Source organism: Chaetura pelagica, unplaced genomic scaffold (genome assembly GCF_000747805.2).
Source record: "Chaetura pelagica isolate M959 unplaced genomic scaffold, ChaPel_1.0 scaffold7, whole genome shotgun sequence".
Lineage (NCBI taxonomy): Eukaryota > Metazoa > Chordata > Aves > Apodiformes > Apodidae > Chaetura > Chaetura pelagica.
In genome coordinates this window covers 945,202-959,913 of record NW_009953920.1, presented here as the reverse complement: position 1 = coordinate 959,913, position 14,712 = coordinate 945,202, and the positions used below count along the sequence as shown (strand labels likewise).

Here is a 14,712-nt window from a genome sequence, read left to right as displayed (position 1 = left end):
TACTCCTTTTCTTCCAAAATGTATTCACTGCCTGGGGAAAAGTAATTCCAGGTATTAAAACAATAGGAAAAGAGCATGTGAAAAATCCAAAACTATTGTACAACTTTCCAAGCTGCCCTCTGTAAAACAGAATTGTCAGAGTCATGTTCCTGACCTTCAAAATAATGAAAATAACAAATTTTGAAGGCAGCAATCCTGTTTGAAGATCTGTTCTTCGACATTGTATCTCTGCACCACTCCAAAGTCAGCCCACACTCCTCTAACATTTCTTTTCTAAGAAGCCCATGAGTTTTTCTGTGAGGACAGACCTGCAAATACTACTGCTGAAAAGGACTATGCATTCGGCTTTGCTTTGTTAATAGTTGTGCCTGTCTTATATTTTATGGAAAAACAGTGTCACATTTCTTCCTGAAAAAGGCATCACTGTAACGTTCACCATTCCAGAATTTGAAGGTTGTTAGTTTGTTCATTTTTTTTAGGTGCACAGACTTCAAAAGGGATTCAACATCCACAAGTTTGGGAATGAGGGTGTTCCGAATGCAGAGGCAAAGCACAGAACCTGTATCAGTCCTCTAAACTACCAGCCAAAACCCCAGGGTTAGAATTTTTATTCACTACTTACTTTCACCAAAAACAGGGGAAGCAATCAGTAATTATTTTCATAGTCAGAACAGAAACTGTTACACATTTGTGCACCGTTGCCTAACACATCATTACCTTGCACACAGTGACAAACTGGTTGTCAGTTCCAGCTCCCACCACAATGTAGCCATCCTTGGTCTTAAAAGCCTGGAAGAACAGAGACAGGTGAAAAGCAGCAACTAAACTATAAAACACGAACACAACTTTTAAGTAAGAACTTTGTAAACAATGTTCAAATGGCTTCCTTAAACATTTTGATTCAGAGAGCAGACAGCTGCACTGAGGTGTCACAGACCCTGAGCAAATACACACAAAAAAAAAGTGCTAAAAAAAGAAAAAAAACCCAAATGCAGCAATGACAAGTTAGGGACACTCCCGGGGATTATAAGAATAGGATGCATCTATCCAGCTCCTCAGCTGTCTCCTTGGTCAGTGGTCTCAAGTCTGAGCTCCTGGTGCAAACAGGACTTCTCTAGCTTTGAGGATTTTTTCTTTGTTTTAAGTTAATGACAGTGGCCTTACTGTCACATTTAATAGTGAACAGAACATTTAACTGAGCAAGACATAACTGCTTTCATTTCAGTCCACATCATCTCCACTGAGACTTTTCACTGGGAGAAAGAAAATGTATAATTGACTTCATCCTCAATTTTTACCACTGTGTCAGGACATCTTCTACAACTGGATAATGCAAACAGATTCCTCTACATCACTCCCTTACTTATACAGGAGCATGCAACGGCAGTTTAAGTCATGCATGTCACAACCACAATTTTTGCAAGCGTTTGGAAAAAAAATCTTTCACTAATAATTTGACTTCAGTGCAAGGAGCCAGCAAAGGGGGTGGTGTGCTAGTGGTGATGAGGCCTTGTGATAGTTTCTTGCAGACAGCAAAACTCATCTTCCATTCTCAGACATCAATTTTTTATTGAGCTGTGATGTCCTGATCTATGAGTGTGAATTCTTACTATAAATTTTGGTAACATGACACATAAATATATATACACTTTCATAGTACAAAGTTCTCATGGTCCTGTAGTTCATTATTCTTCACAAACATGAACATGCTTTTTCTACTTGCAATCTTCCATACAGATACAACTACATCCACACTAAGACCCTTTTACCATCTTGCATAGTCAAAAAAATTAAAACAGTATGTGGAAAATACAAAATGCAAGTAACTGTACATCATAGTTAAGATATCACTTGTTTGCTCTCACTATGCTTCAAATCCTGGTAGAGTATTGCTCAGTGATACAGTTTAACAATTTATTTTTCACACATTATATTAAGCACTTCAGCCTAAGGTTCTTAGGAAGCAAAGGCAAAATTCAGCAAATGTTTAGTCCCAGGCATGCAAAAAAAGCCCCTGTACAGTAACAATCTAGAAGCATGCATAATATTAAGGAACTGCATACTCACACTGAGGAAAGCAATGAGCACAGAAAAAAAAAGGGGAAAAGAATACAGAAAAGAAAGTCTCATATGAATGTATAAACTTTTTTAGACAGATCTGTTCATGCAGACTTCTGTATAAAACATTCATGCCAGAGCTTGGTCTAAGTCCATATAAGACAGCTTCCTCCTGACAAATACATGTTTTTTAGTAAGAACAGTTACAAACCAAAACCTGTCAGTATAAACTGACCGCCTTTAGTTACAGGGAAGATCTGTTTTCTCAACACCCTGTCCAAACCCTGACCCGTCTTTGCTGATGCTCTGAATTCTAAAACCAGCCACACACATTTCACACAAGTTATGGGGTAAACACTTCACATATCTGTGTGCATATGTAAGACAACATAATTTTTATTGGTGCGACCACCTACTACTTCCAGTAAACCTAAATTAGAAATTCTTTTAAACTTCCAGTCTGGATGCCTGTTACAGATTGCAAAACCCAGATTATAGGTCATATGTACTTCTACAAAGAACCCTTTCCTTCACACTCCAAACTATCTTTAAATTGGTAGTGTGGGCAAATCTTAAATATTTTGCCACTCGTCAGCAACTTCATTTGAAACTTGCATGTCTGTAAGAAGACTGCAGTCACACAATAGCTGCATACCACTATGAAACAGGCATCTGTGACCATGGGCTGCCCATGCAACAGCGGAAGTCACTCTAAATTTAAGGGCCTGGTTATTAGCATTTGTGCTTCAGTTGCTCGGCGGAATGTGTGGGAAAACTGATTATTCTTAATTGCACTGTATGTCTAAAATGATAAAACAACAATCATGTCATCCTTACACAACAAAAATGATATCATAATAAATGCAGCAGTGTCTTTTTCCATGAAGCTTAACTCAAATGTCTCTGGCTGCTATTTTAAGCTTCCCATTACAAAACAGCTGATTATTTGCTAGTCATTGCTGCTGATAAAGCAGAAACTTCCAAATGTTATTAGCACAATATTGATGCCAACATCTAAGGGTGATAACAATGGTTTTATTCATCACCCATAAATGTACGCATACTACAGGTTACCACAGGTTACAGTCTGGTCACAGAAAGCTTCCCAATCTTATTATACAAAGGAGAGTAAGGGCAAAGTGCAGAGAGATTTTAATGAGATTTTGTTTTGATAAACTGCTGTCCATCACATCGAATCATTTCACATTAGCGCAATAAAAGGCACATTGCACACACAAGGCAAAAGTCTTTCTTCCCGTCTGCTTTTACTGTAGAATGAGGTCTTCTTCTGATAAGATTCTTGAGAGCACGTGCATGATTTAACCTGCTACTCCCATGTGTTATCTTGAGCAATACGACATCACTCAGTGAAGACAAGAAACGTAAATCAGACAAAAAAATTAGTCCACATATTATTCAGAGATATGCGGAGACAGACTGTGTAGCATGCAAAGGCATAGCTTTTCAGTATGGTGTAAAAAGCTTGGGGGTTTCCACAAATATAATCTGTAAATTCACTCTGAACAAAATACAGTACATTACCTCAACATATGTGTGTTCAAAGCCAGATCTCAGCATGTATGCACCAACACCTCACACTGTCTAATGGATGTTACCAGACCTCATTAATACTCAGCACTTTTCCAAATTTGATGCTAGAACACTGTATATCTAAGATACTTCGTGTACTGAAACATTTTAACTCCCCTAAACACATGGAATATAAACTCTATCCACCTTCAGAAATGTTCTACATGGTTTACAAGTACTCTCCAAAAGTGCTGTATAGACAATAAACATGTAGGCCAAACTTAACCTTAGTTCATTACCAGAGAGGACAAAGACTTGCTGAGATAATGTGAGGCAAAACTAGACAGTCTTTGCACTGTTCTAAGTCAAAAGCCTTTCAAAATTTGCCCACTTTGATGGTATTAATGAAAGACAGTCAATCTAATTGTATTTATTGCCTGCATTATGAATTTTAAGCCTACATATGCTATGGAAATCATCAATCATAGATAAATATCTTTACATATGTTTCCATTTGCATGTTAATTCCACAAACAAAACTTTAAAATATAAGGGACTAATTAAAAGATATGCCAATTCCAGTAAAACTATCAAAAGTCCAGGCCAGTTTTCAGTATTTGAATGGAAAACAACAGAAATCAAAACAACCAGAACATCTGCTCTTGCTTATGGTGGTGCTTTACTCCCTTCCATCAGGTATTTATTCACATGCATAAGATCTCTTCAAGCCTCCTCTCCACTCCCCCAGGATAAGCAGTCCCAGCTCTCTCAGCCTCTCTTTATGTGAAAGATGCTCCAAGCCCTTAATTATTTTCATAGACCTTCACTGGACCTGCTCCAATATGAGCACATCCTTGTCCTACAAACCCCAGAAGTGAACCCAGTTGTGGGCCCATAACTGGATCCACCGGTTATTTGTCTTCACCAGTGCTGAGCAGAGGGGAAGAATCACCTCCCTTGACCCACTAGCTACACTCCTCCAAATATGTAATAGGATCCTCTCTTTGTCACAGGGGCACACTGCTGGATTATGTTCCAGTTTTTTTGTTCACCAGAACCTCCAGGTTAGTTTTTTGCAAATCTGCTTTCCAGCCAGTCAGCCCCCAGCATGAACTGATGCATAAAGTTATTCCCTAATACGTGCAGGACTTCCTATTTCCCTTTGTTGTTTCTCATTAGGTTCCTGTTGGCTCATTTCTCCAGCCTGTCAAGGTCCATCTGAACAGCAGCACAAACACCTAGTGCATCAGCCACTCTTCCCAGTTTTGTGTATTCTGCAAACTGGTTGAGGTTGCACTCTGTCCACCATCCAGGTCACTAATGACTATGTTAAACAGTACTGGCCCAGTGTACCCCAAGGGATGCCACTAGTGATTGGTCTCTAACTGGATGTCACACCACTGGTCACAACCCTTTGAGCATAAAAGGTCAGTCAGTTTTCATTCCACGTCAAGAATCTAAGTCTAAACCAGCACTGTTGAGGGAAGCATAGTGAGGGCACTTCATGGTCTATTCTCAAAAGCTACTGGCAGATCAGCTCCAGCACACATGGAAATAAAGCCTCCAGCCTTTACCATTAGGAGACAGCTTCCCACTGTCACTTCCAAGGTCAAATGCAAAGGATGCAAGTGATATCCAGGCAGAAGATAGATGTCAGTTCTTCGGAGACTTCTCAGGAAGAAGAATTTGGAGGCCAAAACATACTTGGGGAGATCAATAGAAAAAAGCATTGCATTTTTTAAATTTTTTAATTGGATAATTATTCTATATTCAGGAGAGGTTAATAGCTTTCAGAGGTAGATTTAGATTAGATATTAGGAAGAAATTCTTTACTGTGAGGATGGTTGCCCAAAGAAGCTGGGATGCTCCCTCCTTTGAAGTGCTTAAGGGCAGGTTGGATGGGGCTTTGAGCAACCTGGTCTAGTGTGAAGTGTTCCTGCCCATGCAGGGGGGTTAGAACTAGACGATCTTCCAACCTAAACTATTCTATGATGATTCTATGATTATCTGAACAAGCTCCTGATTATTTTTATTACCAGTTACTGTAGTGGCCCCTTTATTGATAATGGCAGCCAGTGGTCAAAATATTTGACAGCTTCCAGGCCTCCCCTTGGAGTAAGACTTGCACTACATCAGGCATGGTAAAATGGCTGTATTACTTAACTTTCTGAGTTTTCTTCTCTCTTGTTCCTATGTGAATAACAGTTGGGATCTGTAAAGATATTTACAGTCACTTTTCACTAGAAATATTTGATGATAGATACCCTCAGATTTGAAGTAACTTGCAAGACAGCACTGCTTTTTGATTAATTAAGTTAAATAGTAGCATCTCTAAAAACATTCAATGAAGGATTGTGAGGGGAACAGATGAAGGCTTGTGGATAGTCACAATGTATTGGTGAGTTCTGAAGCAGGGCTTAAAGGACAGTAGCTTTTGAATGCCATCTAACTGCTGTTGGTTTTACAAAGCAACAAGCTGATAGCTCCAACTGGCATCAGGAGGCAGCTTGCTTAAGTTTGGAAAAATTGCATCCTTCTTGAAAGGCTACATACATTATTTCTGTAGGGTATGTATTTGTCAGCACAACAGGGAGCACTCTCAGATGGCACCAGGGGAGCACACCCCGCCGAGCTCTTGCCTAAGGCTGGCATAGGATCAAGCAGCTTTGTGTGAAGGCTGAATGAACCTTGGGACCAGCCAGGGACAGTGCAGAACAAAGACAGCTACTTGAGAAATCTGTAAACATAAAACCAGAAAAGGCTAACCCAATATTTTAATACAAAGCTTTGAAACATATCCCAAACATTTTTTTAAAAGAGATTAATTTTCATATGCTACTCCTTCCTCTACCCTCCATCTTCCCATTTGCAGCAATCTCTCCACTCACAGAATCAGTGAATAATTAATTACTCAGTAAACCACTATACGACTCTATATATGTAGGTCTCAGTTTATATGCTTGAAGTACTTTGCTGGTATTAATGGGTGTGGTCAAAGAGAGAAGCTGGTCTCTTACAGGTTTGAAGCTACAGAAAAAAATTACTATGTTACTTTTAATTTACTATATAACTTGTCTTCAATTACACTTTGAAATTTCCAATGAGATAAGTGACTCAATGTAAAGGTCACTTAAGGACAAGCATTCTCTAGTATTTAATGTAGGTTAAAGGCTGCAATTAAGGTGATGTATTCAGGATTTGACTGACCCATGCACAGGTTCTCTTCTGCCAAGCAAATGTACCTACAGCATATGCTGATTTTTTTTCTCTTTCCAGCTCTAGCAAACTCTGTTTACCAAATACATTAAAGAGCAGGAGATTCTCAGTTTTCCTTCAGAGCCAGAACAGTTACATTCCTTCCAGACTGGATAAACTTGGCACATCGCTTCTCTACCTTTACACATTGGTTTGTATAAAACATCAGCTGTGTCACAGAATCATAGGGTAGGCACTTTTTTTTTTTTCTTTCAAGGGAAGGGCACAATCCTTTCACAACAACTTCATATTTAACTGCTGCAACAAATGGGAACAAGACCAAGAAGTTTGGTCAGCTGTAGTTCTGAGCAATACATATAAATCATAAAGACCACACACTTTGAAACTATTTGCCTACTTTGCACTCTCTTCCAGTGAAAGCAAACAGTAAAAATAAAAAATGTAAATTTCATGGACTAGATTAATGTATCCTGAATGTTCTCACGAAGCAAACTGAAGAAGGGCATTCCATGTAAAGATTTCACTTTTTCCCTCTGATCTTCTCAACCTGTGCTACTTGTCTCTCTCTTCACTCATCCACTACATAGTGGATGGATTATCCTGCAATTTCACAACTGTCACAGTCTACCAGACAGATCAGTTTCAGGAATATCTGCAATAGTTCTCTCGCAGAGAAGAGAATTTTGACTGGATGCCATAAGTTTGTGGAAAAGGTGTTTATGGTAAGACTGGGAATTATTACTTTGGTCTCTGAGATGAAGCAGAACACCAGCACTGATGTCAAGGAGAGCACACCACAGACTACCAACCAGGGAGACCATTTACTTCTACAGAACCCACAATCCATTAGACATTTTTTCTGATCAGCCTTCAAGTTCCATAGACGTGTGAGTGTAGAAAAAAATGACTTTGCCTAACAGATCCAGAAGCAAAGCAGATGAGAACCATTAAATATGCTCTGAATTCACCTAGTGAAAGACGCAGCAAAGTTACCACAAAATCACAGCATCAAACAGTAATATCTACATTTGGCATTATAGTATATTACCCTCAACACTCAGGAAGCAGGACAGCCAAGTTCTGCTCTCCTCACCATGTCATTTTTTCATCCAGTTGTTCCCTAATATGAGAAGTATAAACTGCTGGGGACAGGCTAAAATCAAGGACTCTGCAATCCCAGTTCACTGTCCTAAAACATGAGTTGGAGACATGATCCTTCTCTCACTTACTCTTCTTCTGGTCATACAATATTTGCACTGTTCTTTCCCAACTGACTAGATGCAATGCATAGATTTGTAGTCTAAGAGTATCGGGTGGACATACTATCTACCAAAAAGCTTTTTATAGCTGTTACTTCATGTTTAATAGTGCAATGAATGATTAGTATCCCTTATTAGTAGAGAAGAGACTTTTCTCCTAATCATCTGAAAGAAAATATGCTGCAAGGAAACGAGGCCATTTTCTTTGTGGATGCAAAATGTCTAGTCTCACCACCCAAAAAGCCACTTAAAAACTCCTGGAAGAGCACTGAAAAGCTTGTGACTTGTGATTTTCCCAAATTTCTAGAATTTTAAATACCTAAACTATACCTCAGTTAAAAATAAATTCTCTGATATTGTAAGCTCGCATTAAAACTGCTCTTTGCTGTTGAAAAATAAAATATCAGGCACAGAATCACATTCTCCATTGCCACATTAGTTTTCCATTAGTTTTTCAACAATGAAATTACACACACACAGACATGCACTCACAAAATAAATGAACTTTAATCACAGTATCACACTGGAGCCAGTGTAATTAATGTTGTGTCAGCATTTCCATTTAGGCCACTATTTTCAAGAGGTTTATAGCACAGCCATAAAAATTCAGGTAGGTTGAAATTAAGCAAACAAGGTCTTATACAGCAAGCAACATTTAAGTATATATACAGGCAGCAGCCAGTTATTACTTATATGGGAATTAAAATAGACGCTTACTGATTTTAAAAGGCACTGTAGAGCTATTTTTTAAACAATATTTTTCTCAACATTTATAATAATCTCTCAAAAGCCTGAATCCAAGCTGTGTTTCCTACCCTTTTTCCTTCTCACACAATAGTTCACACAATTTCTTCCAATTTTGGGATTGTTAGCATTGTTTTTTTGTTTCACTTTTAAAGTAAAAGAATGCAATGAAAACATTTCTTTTTTAAAAACCACACACATGACCACAGTCTGATCCTGATACAGGCCTCCAGGCATTTCTGAAGCAGAAATGACAAATAGTCCTTACACCTTCCAAAAATCATAAGATACAGTTGACTGGAAAATCTGAGTAGTCAAATACAAGGTTTTAAGAGTGCTATTTACAATTTAATTCTAAATGAGGTTCTATTTCTTTTTTCAGTAGAAATCATCAGAGCGGGATTTGTCTCATTATTTCTGTCCCTTTTCCCTCTCTTACTCCTTGGCTTTGGGTGATGTAGTGGTACAATTTCCAAAGGTGAGCTTTGTAATACTGGAAGCCTTTTTGGTAACTCATACTGAGCCAATCAGCCTGACATTTCAAGCAGCAGACAGACGACCCAGTGCAAGCAACTGAGAACTCAGACCGGGCAGGCAGTGCTATTAACATCAAAGTCCTAATAACTTAATGTCCTGCTATAAAGAAGGCTCTTCAAAGAGTCAAGCTGAATCATTTGTGAGGTTCTCTGACAACCAGCCAACCAAGGAGAGCAAGGGATCAAATTAGCACTCATGCTGATGGAAACCAGCAAAAACACCAGAGGATGTAACAATTACAGGTGTGCAAAATTGGCTGCATTTCACAATTTGGGACTTTCACAAATTAAGCAGCACTCATACTTGAAATCTGCCATTTAGCTGCAAAACAGGATGAACAAAGGCAGGAGAAACTCCAGTCAATTCTGCCAATGTGTTTTTGCCCTGTTTTGGAGATTTTTTTTCAACTGAGATATCTCTCAAACAGTATGTTTTTCTCTGTGCTCTTCAGTAGACACAGTATGGTGAAGTGAGGATGGATTTGAAAGATTCCAACTTTGACTCTTCAGTATCCTTGATTTGTGGTTTTAAGTTAGACTCATTAGTTCATCATTATCCTTGATTTGTGGTTTTAAGTTAGACTTGTTAAGGTTTATTGCATGTAGTTTGTTTTGGTTTAAAACACTACTTTATCTCTAATCAAAGATTCTTAAATTGAACTGGCTAGACATCCAGGATGCACACTGTTTGAAGTCCTGCATTCATGCCAAAAGAAACTATTGCTAGGCCATAGGAATAACACTAGTGTGATATGTTTTTAAAAAGCTGAAAAGTAACACTTGATGAGTGGAACAAACATATGTAACTAAAAAACTCAGAATTCCCTTTCCTCTTCACTTCCCTGTGCCTTTCTACTAGGTGTCCTTAAAACAATAAAAATCAGATTTCTATATTTCTAATCATTCCCCATTAGTCTGAGGAATATGGAAATCTGTCACACTACTGCAACTACAACCTTTTATCTACCCCAAATTTAGCATTACTCCAATTGTTAAAGTTTTTAAATCTCCACAACGTTAGCTTAAAACATTACACCCTTTACCAACTTAAAACTGTGCTGGCCAATATTTAACCAGTTTTTCACTCTAGCAAATAAAATGTCAAATTATCTACTGAGAAAGCTAAGAAAATCTGCATGGCAGTAGCTACTATTTTGCTTTTTACCAAAGATCTTTACATCTGGGCCTTGCAGGGTGTTTTTGCATAATAAACATATCTTTTACAAAAGAACTTGTTCTGAAGAATCAACACAGTTTTAAGTGTGCTCCTCTAATCACAGCATAAAAGCAGATTTTTTTCCAGATTTGTACTAAATCTTCTTGCACCCTACAGCCCCTGCAAAGTGTGACAGACATAGCTATGCTAGTAAAATGGTGGGAGAAGGCAATAGGAGGAGACAAAAGGAGAAATAAAAGATCCCAGCTTCCAAAGAAGATCCTACTTTATTCCCCTGCTGATTTGAAAGGAAAAAATCCAACTTAGTTTCCACTCACAGGGACATCAAGCTGTTCTTTAATGAACACCCTTGATTCTTATTAATTGCTAGGTTTACTCTCAGGTTTCATCTTGCCTTAAACTGTCACAATTTTTATTATCTTTTTTTGGCTCTAAGTGGCCAAGGGACAGTCTCTCTCTCTCCTACAAGAGAGTATGAATACCCAAATGACAATTCTGCTTTAATCATGGGAGAATCATAGGAGTCTGGGCTTATTTAGGGCAAGATTCTGACTCTGCAGGTCACCCAGTACCACAGAGATTTAATTTCTTGGCATGACCAGCTATTTTATTTCCACTGTCAATCTAAACTTTTACTTTTCACATTCTTAAAGAAATATTGAACTGCAAATCACAGTAGCACTTATAGAGAACCATGTCTTTATTAACATCTGCTAAATGCTGTGACATCAGGAAAGGTGCAACATCACTGCAGTTTTGTCACAGATAATTGCCACAAGTTGATACCAAACACTGTACCAGCATCCCCGTACCTCAGTCAGCCAACACGAGTATGAACATGACCTGCTTTTGCTAGTCTTGCAAAAAACAGTTGCTTTACATCTTTCCATAGTCAATAATTTACAGAAAGTAAACCAAAGCAAATACACACAGCAGTGCAATTAAATTAGATGACAGTGACATGTAGTCAAATAAGTTTAAAGCTACCCAGTGACCGCTGTCCATGCACCAGAGCACAACCATGTTGCAGCCTACATACTAACAGCAAAGATCTCCAGTGAGAGTGAACATCTCAGAAACAGCAGACGATCCTTGTTACAGAAATTATCCCAGCTATTGAGGGGCCCAGTCTGGCTATGGCTGAAGGATAACAAGAGCAAGACTGGAGGAGCAGCCTGGCCCCTGGCCTTCGTCATGCTCTTGTCTCCCTCTTCGCTGAGCTGGCGAAGTCAAAGGGCTTGTCTCCTAATGATCCAGATGGCCTTCTGGTGACACTGGGGTTGGCATCAAATAGAAAGCAGCAAGCCCAGCACACAGACCTGCCATTGTGCTGGGAAGGACTAAAATGGCCTGCTGGCAGCAGCTTGGCCTGCTCTTGCACCCCAGATAACAGCCTGAAGTGCCGCCTGCCCACTGTCCCATGGAGTTGGCTACGAAATGACCTTTCACAGAAACAAGGTCCTTGTCCCTCGATTATATGAAGCTGATTATCTGATTGTCTTACTTGGGGAGGAGGAAGAAGGAGCAAATAGGGAGAAGAGTTGCATGGATTTGTAAGAGCACTCTTTCTTCCCCCAGGGTGCTGATAAAACATCAGGATGTTTTACAGCTTCTCATGTAAACAGTACCAAAAAATAATACATAGAGAGAACTAACGAAGCACATTTAAATCGATAAATTAATTAAGATGAACAGAGGCAGCTTTCAGCAACAGTGTAATACTGGTACATTTAATTTCCTTCCAATATATGTTTCATCTCCCAGATACAAATCCTGGGCATTTTATTAGACATTGACAAAGCTGTGCGTAGAAGTGTAAAAGATTGCTAGTGAAAACTATGCCGGGATGCACACCAACTTTCACATCATTACAAACTGAACAATTTTGTGGCTTCAATAGACCTCTGACACTTTCTTTCAAAAAAATAGATGTTATTTCAGGGAAATCAATATTTTTCAGGCCTCTGACTTTGAAGCAGTCACTGAAGTGCATCATTCCACACTGGGCAGAAGCAAAGGACTGGCCAAAATACAGATCAGAGTAAAGCAGCAAGCTTAGGTATTAATAAGTATGCCCTTCATCTGTAAGTCCTAGTTATGCACAGGCATAGCAAGCTCTTCACAAGGGTCTAATAAGGCCCTTGTAAAAGCATCCTCCATGTTGGAGAAGAAGCCATACCAGACATGCAAGAAGATGCATGAGGATTCTGCAGCTATGCAACCTGAATCAACTGTCTCCATATCGACACATCTACACCAGAAAACTGGCAAAATATGCTGCTGACTTCTTAAGCAAAAGGCTACTTTTGAAATGCTTTTACACTGCATTTCATGCACAGAATTTTCTGTTCTTCCAAAAATGAGAGTTGCATTAATTCCAACAGATGGAGAACATCATCATCTAGAGCTGGATCCACGCCTCACTACTGGCTGGAACAAAAGCCATGGAAGTACTTTAGTTAGTTGAGTTACAAACATTTCTGTATTGTGGCCTGTGGAAAAGTTTTCCCACAATACAATGCAAAAAAATTCATACAGTGATGTATCTTCCTGATGTACCTGTAGAACTTTCTGCACTTAACCCAGTGCTAGTGTAGACACAGTGCTCTGGTCTGACTTGTGTATGGATTTAAAGTAGGTGCTCCATGGTAAAAACAGTTTACAGAAACCTATGCCAAAAAAACCCAAGATCAAACCAACACCCCAGCAAACCTCAACACATGGAGAAGCTGAAAAAGATACCATCATAAGCAGGTTTGTCACAACAGAAAAGAGAATACTCTAATGTGAATGGAAGAGATTGCATCAGAAAATCAGAAGGAAATCATTGTAGTCTCACGAACCGAGAGGGAAATCAAAGGGCCACGTATGTCTGCCAGAGAATACTCAAAGAATCCAGGTATGAGCACTGAGATGGGAAAGGAGGTGGTTTCCCTTCACTAAGAGACAATTCAAATCAGTGCTTCACTAAAAAAAATACAGGAAAACTAGAAGAGAAGTGACTGCTAAATCCCCAGCCATGAAATTCTTGACACTGAGCAATTCTCTGAAGCAACATCTTGATGGTTGATCCGTACTGTGGGTCTAACATGGTACCACCATTCTATATAGCTGCTATCCATGTTGCTCAGTTTAGCACTATCATACTCACCAAGCACTTTTTTTTCTCCTTCTGTCTCCAGACTTCTCTTTTTCATGTATAAATCTTTTTTAGCGATATGCTCAGTTGTTCTGAAGAGCAAAAGATTTATCACTGAACACTTCAGCTCTCTTGTCTTAGGGACTGTAATTTTTCAGGCTGTAGGTCAGGGACCTTTTCATTTCAATGCAACACCCAAGAGACTAGTTTATCTGCAATGTGAATTTCCCATACCTTTAGTAATGTCTACTCAAGAGAAAATTTAAACTACCATTCAAAACTGACTAGAGCTCCACCTGTTGTGAAAAAGATACAGCATTTTATACTTTTGTCTCTTCACCTATCAGCTCTTGTCAGCTTCATCCCTCCAAATCTCAGATAAAGATAGAAAGGAGTAAGTGACTCAGACACTATTGAGGTATCTTCCTACCAGTGAAAAAAACAAAATACCATTGAGAAAACTACAACCATCCTTCTTTCATGTCAGCTTCCCCTTATCAAACACTAGATTTTACTCTTTGACCATTTGGCAGGTCATCCCTGGCTTTTAAATTCTAAAGGCTTTTCCCAAACTTGACTGGAGATTGCTAAAGAACTGTTGATCCTCCCCTTTGGAATCCTTGAAGCAATGTCTTTGGGCTAAAATATCAAGATAAGATTTGTTGTCATTATCTTTCCTCCTCTGTATTTTGCATCCACAGTCTGACATCCTATAAAGCACAATTTCTGCTACCCTCATTACAATTTCTAAGAAACAGGGGGGAAAGAGAACTTTTTAAGAAAAGCAGGACAGAAATTCAATTAATTGCAGAAACTATTTGGGGATTTTGGCATTGGTTTGTGTTTGTTTTGGTGTTGTTTTTTTTTAATCAAGCTTCTGCAGGATTATAACCAGTATAACTTACCGCAATTTTTTTTACATTCCTGAAATCCAAGCATGACACTGGCTTCTCTTCACCATTTCCCATTTCCATTTTAAAAGAACATTGTGTAGCAGAGTTTTAAGGATAACTTTTGAAAAAAAATACTGTTTATTAGGGATTTTGTTTCTTT

At 38.8% G+C, this 14,712-nt stretch overlaps 1 protein-coding gene across 1 annotated transcript in view; it reads right to left on the bottom strand.

The window, feature by feature from the left end:
• Nucleotides 1-14,712, bottom strand: part of SUGCT (succinyl-CoA:glutarate-CoA transferase) — a 318,738-nt gene that overhangs the window by 196,109 nt on the left and 107,917 nt on the right. Inside the window, exon 9 of the mRNA XM_010001520.1 lies at nt 718-789. Within this exon, the coding sequence (XP_009999822.1) occupies nt 718-789 (72 nt within the window). The remainder of the gene's footprint in view (nt 1-717; nt 790-14,712) is intronic.